The following is a 6,665-nucleotide window of genomic DNA, read 5'->3' as shown; positions in this document are numbered from 1 at the left end:
TTTATTACACTGTTACAATATATCAAGTTTTAGTTTTATTATATTAGTTTTATTTTATTACATTGTTATAATATATCAAGTTTTAGTGAAATATCAAATGGCCAGTACGAAGAGTCGAATAAAAACAGCTTAGTATGATAATAATAATGAGCTTAAGTATGAAATGCGTATAGTCCTTGCGCGACGAGTTTGCGTTTCCCCGTCTTACTAACTGCCCCACTACCACAGCTAGCGATCGCTATTGGCCGAGCGCGGCAGTGGAGCAGCTAGTAAGTGGGGGAATGAAAACAGAAGGGTGCCTTATCGTCGCGCGAGGACTACTTTACTCTCTAGTTTCGCTATATGAGCCGTTTATTTTGAAAGTGGCATAAGTCACTTTGTTTTTTTTTTAAATGAAAAGATACCGTTCAATTGTAATTAGTGTTACCATTAACTCGATTTTTTTGAAAAAGTGACTGATGCCACTTTCAAAATAAACGGCTCATATAACTTATGCATTTCATGCTCAACGAAACACTTAAATATTATTTCGATCTTCTCTCATAAATATTAATCCTAAGAAATAGTATTTCTTATGGTAGACCGTTAGTAATAATAACAATTCAAGTAACGACGATTCCTATTTTTATAGAATTTTTATGATATCCTTGCTAAATTATTGGTAACAATATTTTAACAATAATAACAATAGTTCAGACATGGACGATAATAACAGTTCAAATATTGACAATTGAGATTTTCATACATCGAATTATTACAATGTACTATCAAATTAATTGGCGCTTTGTTAACGATGATAATTGAGGAACATCGATAATTCTCATTTTTATTAAACAATTCATATAATTATTACGACATATTAAACAATTTTCTGTAAATTACTAACTATTGTTAGCAATAGACTTTGTCAGAAAAAGAAACGCTGCTTGGAATTATATTATTCATAATTTAATAAGGATTTCATAACGTATTGCAATAATTATATAAATTTTGTTAAATTTAGGGTGCTATATATTCTCATCGACGGTTCTCATATACATTTTGAAAAGAATTTTAAATCGTCGATATTTATATTATTAACTTCCAAATTCTTTTTAAAGTGTATTTGAGAACCGTCGATGAGAATAGATAGCACCCTAAATTTAACAAAATTTATATGATTATTGCAATACGTTATGAAATCCTTGCTAAATTATGAATAATATAATTCCAAGCAGCGTTTCTTTTTCTGATCCTAAAAATGAGAAGACACCACGGTACGTGGAATCTGTTGTCCCTGTCGCTTAAAAAATCATGAACATGTTTTATGGGGACATGGACGCGGCGTTGTGACATTGTCATCCTACGATAATTAATTTTCACGTGTGAAATATTAATTAAAAACCCGTCAAAACCCTTCATGAGACAGGGATTTAACTAATGAACGACGGGATGAGCGGTCGTCGACGATATGTTGTCAGTGACGGGCTCAATCTGCTCTGAAAATGTTAATAATTTATTCGTCCATCATTGTATTCTAATAATTGCTGAATTATTAATGATATCGGTAGTATAAATTTACAAATTTATCGTTACACAGATTGTTGGCAAGACTATGGACAGTTTTGTTGAATTTTTCATTGAATTGTTGATCAGTGCGATTATCAATAATTAATTATAATTATTATTATATTATATAATTTTAATATAATAATAATAATAATAATAATAATAATATTTATAATATAATTATATAATATATAATGTAATTATAATAATTATATAATTATTATAGCATAATTATATGTAGTTTAGTTATATATTATATAATTATTGTATATTAATTGTTATATATTATAGCTACTTTAGTTATATATTAACAGCTATTATATAGCATAATTTTAGTTAACAATATTTTGCATATTACTATAATTACAGTTACTATATTATTCAATTTTTATTTTCGTAAATCCGTGACATTTTCTTATTCAAAAATGGCGACAGATGCCCGTAGATGAGCTTAGTTAATATTACGAAATCAATTCTAGCAATCGAATTTAACTTTCGAATATTTTGCCGCCCTTTCCCATTCAAAAAGTGGCGTGAAAACTCGACAGCAACATCATCGGATAAAAGCAGCATGTTTTCGACAGCTTCAACAAGAAGTCTCAAACTATATAATAAAAAAAAAACTAGTCGTTATTAATGTACTTAATGTTTAATAACTTCACAAAGCCTGTCGAAATGCGAAGCAAAGATAACAAACGAAAAAAAGAGAACAAGAATAAAATAATATTTTTGCTAATTGAGAACTGCCCGGAATCTGGTTAGTTTCGCAGCCGAAAGAGTTTAATTTTGAGTTATTCGTTTTCCAGGCTTACCAGCGTACAGGGAAAATGTTTCAGAAATTTACCCGGGAAAATTTATGTGCGCGGACCGTGTGCCCGAATTTACTCGCAGCTTTCGAAACAAAGCGACGCGACGTTTTCCCCGAACAAAACCTTTCAGCGTTTTCCCGCGGAAAATATGTGTTTGCAAATAGGTACCGGCGGTTTCATCTTTTTTTTCTCGCAGCCGTCACAGCGGCGGATCCCGTTTCCGGGAGCCAGGGGCTTCTAGACTGACGTCTGATATTTTATTCTCAGTCGAAACTTGGGATATTTATGGAGAAGTGAACGAAATAATTCTTTGTTCACGTATTATTTTCGCTAATAATACAAATATAATTATCTTGACTTGATCCAAAAGGTAACAACAAGGAAGTCTGCTTGTACCACTGATATTTTTATACAAAGAGAATGATAACAATAAACAAATTTTTCAGAATATCGATAATTTTATAAAATTAGTTTTAGCATTTTATAATATACTAGGTGGTTTCATTTTTAGAATTTTTCAAAAATATTACATAGATGTTTGAATGTTACAAAATATTTTTACAACGTTTTAAATATGTTTACGATACATTTGCGAGGTACTTATAAAACAATTGTAAAAATGTTTTCAATATTGTTTTTAAAATATTTATAAAGTATTGTTGGGACTTCTATAAAAATGTTTCACATATTTGCGGAACATTGGATAAAAATTAAAGAAAAACATTCCTATAATTGTTTTAAAAATATTTTATAATTAGAAATGCTTCATAAATGATTTAAAGATTCTAATTTAAATGTCTGTAGTCGAACGTTGCTTCAAACTTACGTATCCTAACCTAAAAAACGCATATTATACGCAATTTTGGCACCAAGTCTCATATTTAATTTCATAAAATTATTAATTTGCTTTCATTACAAGGATTCAATGTTTAAAAATATCTTAATAAATTGTTCTTGTTTATTTGGTTTTAATAAACTGTTACAGTTTAATAAAGTTCGACTCTAATCTAAAGCGCAATAATGTAAAGCTTGCTATCACATCGTCACTTGTGAACGGAGTTTTCGATGAACAGCGAAACCGATTGTTGCGAGATTCAATTATTTTTTTTCCAATGGAGGAGGCTCCGGAAATTATGGTAACGATCATCCGCCGGCCGAGGTATTTGCATTGTTTTACAAACACGATATTTATCCGAGTTTTAAATCGCCTCGATTTTCCCTGTTAGCGAGAGAGGCGCAAACATTTAATAAACCGAGACCGGATTAATTTATTATTTAAGCGACGTTTTTCGACAAGAACAGAGATAGAGCGATCGTAAAATGGAGATCCCGTAATTGACAGCGTTAAATTCTCGAGCCGATAGCCGACCGAGGGGAAATTTCCAAAATGGATGTGAGTAGCAGAATTTGCATTTTGATTATGGCCAAGTTACGATCGATAATTCATATTATTAATAACAATATTTAGGTTAACGATAATATTTCCGATCTTGTCAATAAGTGTCCTCGTCGATACACGTTTAATGAGTTAGCTAATGGTGCTTATTAATTAACTTTCGCTGATAGTTCAGGAAATTTCATTTTCACGAAAACTTACTCGAAAGGGATTGAAGATGTTTTAAGATACAGATTTTGAAAGATATGTGTTAAATATTACAGATATTTTTACGGACGTTGCAACAATATTCTATGAATATTTAAAATATTTTCACAAATTGTTGAGAGATATTCCATGAATATTCAACATATTTTCATAAATTTTAGGAAAATATTCCATGAATATTTAAAATATTCTTATAAATGTTCGAGCGTGTATCTGTATACGCGTAGATAAATTATTTTAATTTTATGAAAATACGAAAAAATTTGATTTACCGAGTTTACATATATGAAATATTCAATCTGTTTGAAATATTTAATTGATTAAATTCGTGTGCATGAAATGGTCAATGTACGAAATTTATACGTACGAAATATTTCACTTATTAAATTTATATATATGAAATATTTAATGTAACAAAGTATATATGAAAACTCTGATTTATGAAAATACTTACGAGTGATTTAATGTATAACATTTATGCATATGGAATATTTCATTTATGTACAAAGCATGTGCATTTATTTGAACGTTTAATTCATACAGATGTGAATAAAATTCATATATCATAATTTCACATGAAAATTGTTGGAAGTCGATCTTCTAACGTTACTGTTGAAATGTTTCACGGTTTTGTTAAAACAGTTCCAGTCCATGCTGACAGATCTGGGCGCTAAAATGCCGAGCATACAATACATTCTGCGGCCGGAGTTTGCGCCATACTTGAATACAGCCGGCACCGTATTATTAGGCTGGCTAATTGTGTCCTGGATATCTTACGTACGTATATTAAACCCGTTACTACGGAATTTATCGGATTCGTTAACGTCATCGTTCACTTACGCGGCCAGCTGTTTATTTATTAATTAGCAGAGAATGTAATTAGTCTGTGTCCTAAACCTATATAATCACTGCAGTGCCATTTGTTAGCTGGAAATTGATTTCCCGTCGAAATACTATTATTTTCACATTTATTGCAGCTTATTGTTTATTTATCAACCATAATTATTTGTAGATTGACATTTATTGCTTACGAATATTCATTTCTAGTTCCATTTTAATTTTAACGTAGCTTTTTCAGTAAATAAATTAGTTCAGATAAGAATATAATAACTGAGGAAGAAATAACTACAAATGTTAAAGATGGTGTTTCTATATTTCTTAATTATTTGTCAAATTTTTCCTAATTTTCTTTTCAGTATTTTCCTAATTTCTCATCAATATTTTCTAAATTTTCTTCTCAATATTTTCCTAACTTTCTCGTCGATATTTTCCTATTTTTCTGCATAATATTTTCCTTATTTTCTCGTCAATATCTTTCTATTTTTCTGCTCAATATTTCCCTAATTTTCTCGTCAATATTTTCGTAATTTTCTCGTCAATATTTTCGTAATTTTCTCGTCAATATTTTCGTAATTTTCTCGTCAATATTTTCGTAATTTTCATCTCAATATTTTCCTAATTTTCTCATCAATATTTTCCCAATTTTGTCCTCAATTTTTTCCTCATTTTCAGCATAATAATTCCTCAATATTAATACAATAATTTAAATCAATTAATCTCAAAGCATTTCCAAAATTACAAAACCAAGAGCTAATTGTTTTATCAAATATAAAGTAAACTAAACGATTTTTGCAACACTGTAGCACACTGCAGTGTAGTGCACCGTTGATAATTTCACATTAAGTGGTATCGTTGTTTGAAGAAGCAATTTCCAGGCATCAAAAGTGTTCTTTCCACGCGGCGGGCTTTTAATTCCGAAAACCAGGACAATGTAATCAAGAAGAACGTTGTTTTTAGGTTCTGTGGACGTTGCTGGCCCCGTTGATGATGGGCGCAGCCGCCATTTTTCTTTTATGCCCGGCGACGGCAAAATGGTGTGTTAAACAAACTATCCCTGGCGTCGAAGTTACTTTGAACGACTTCTTGGAGAAGATCCAGTCTTCGTTATGCGTTCTCGCTAACGCGACAATGAAGATGGATTTATCAAGGAAATGCTAAAACGTGGCCGAAGTCACTCCCGTTCCATTTAACTTTGCCCGCTAAAAAAGAGTAATCTTCTCGATCCCATACGTAATTACAAAAATTCTCGAAAATTCTCGATAATTAAGCACTGACAATAATATATTTTGTTATTACCATGGGCGAAAGATACAAATCGAGGGTGAAGTGAAAATTCGGAAAATAAAAGATGACACATTTGAACGATTTATTTTAAAATCGTATTTTTGCAATTATTATAACTTTTTATTTGTTGCGAAAGAAGAAATATTTTTCTTAGTGAAGAAAGGTGAATTGTACAGTAATTTTTTATTGTGTAGGGATTGTTGAATAGGGAAAATGTCATGTTAATTAACATTTAATCGTTTAATTGACGTTGGCAAGTATATGTTTATTGGATATAGTTAACAAAACAGCCAAATTTTTGAACAATTTTTATCCTGAACAAATATTTTATTGCATCATATTAATGAAGAAAATTAGTTTAACGGAGGAACAAATATCTGGCGCCAAATTCAAATTTTAATAAACTCGGATGCCATCTTTAAATGTTGTGAGAAAAGTTTCTCCATTAAATAATTAAAGTAAAGAATTTACATTGCTACTTTAGACGAACAAAAGTGATAATTAACAATTCTATTGACAAATTATTATTTTAGTAACTGTATTAAGTATTTATTTAACAATTTTGTTAATCCCGCAGTGAA

General features: G+C 30.3%; 1 protein-coding gene across 1 annotated transcript; it reads left to right on the top strand.

Moving 5' to 3' along the window:
- Positions 1–3,474: 3,474 nt before the first annotated feature.
- On the top strand, positions 3,475–6,177 carry LOC117220000 (uncharacterized). The gene is made up of 4 exons (XM_033469593.2): positions 3,475–3,516; positions 3,584–3,750; positions 4,603–4,737; positions 5,758–6,177. Exons 2-4 carry the CDS (start codon positions 3,745–3,747, stop codon positions 5,956–5,958), a joined length of 342 nt encoding a protein of 113 aa, XP_033325484.1. The 5' UTR covers positions 3,475–3,516; positions 3,584–3,744; the 3' UTR covers positions 5,959–6,177.
- Positions 6,178–6,665: the final 488 nt, after the last annotated feature.

Source organism: Megalopta genalis, chromosome 5 (genome assembly GCF_051020955.1).
Source record: "Megalopta genalis isolate 19385.01 chromosome 5, iyMegGena1_principal, whole genome shotgun sequence".
NCBI lineage: Eukaryota > Metazoa > Arthropoda > Insecta > Hymenoptera > Halictidae > Megalopta > Megalopta genalis.
This window is presented reverse-complemented; position numbering and strand designations above follow the sequence as displayed.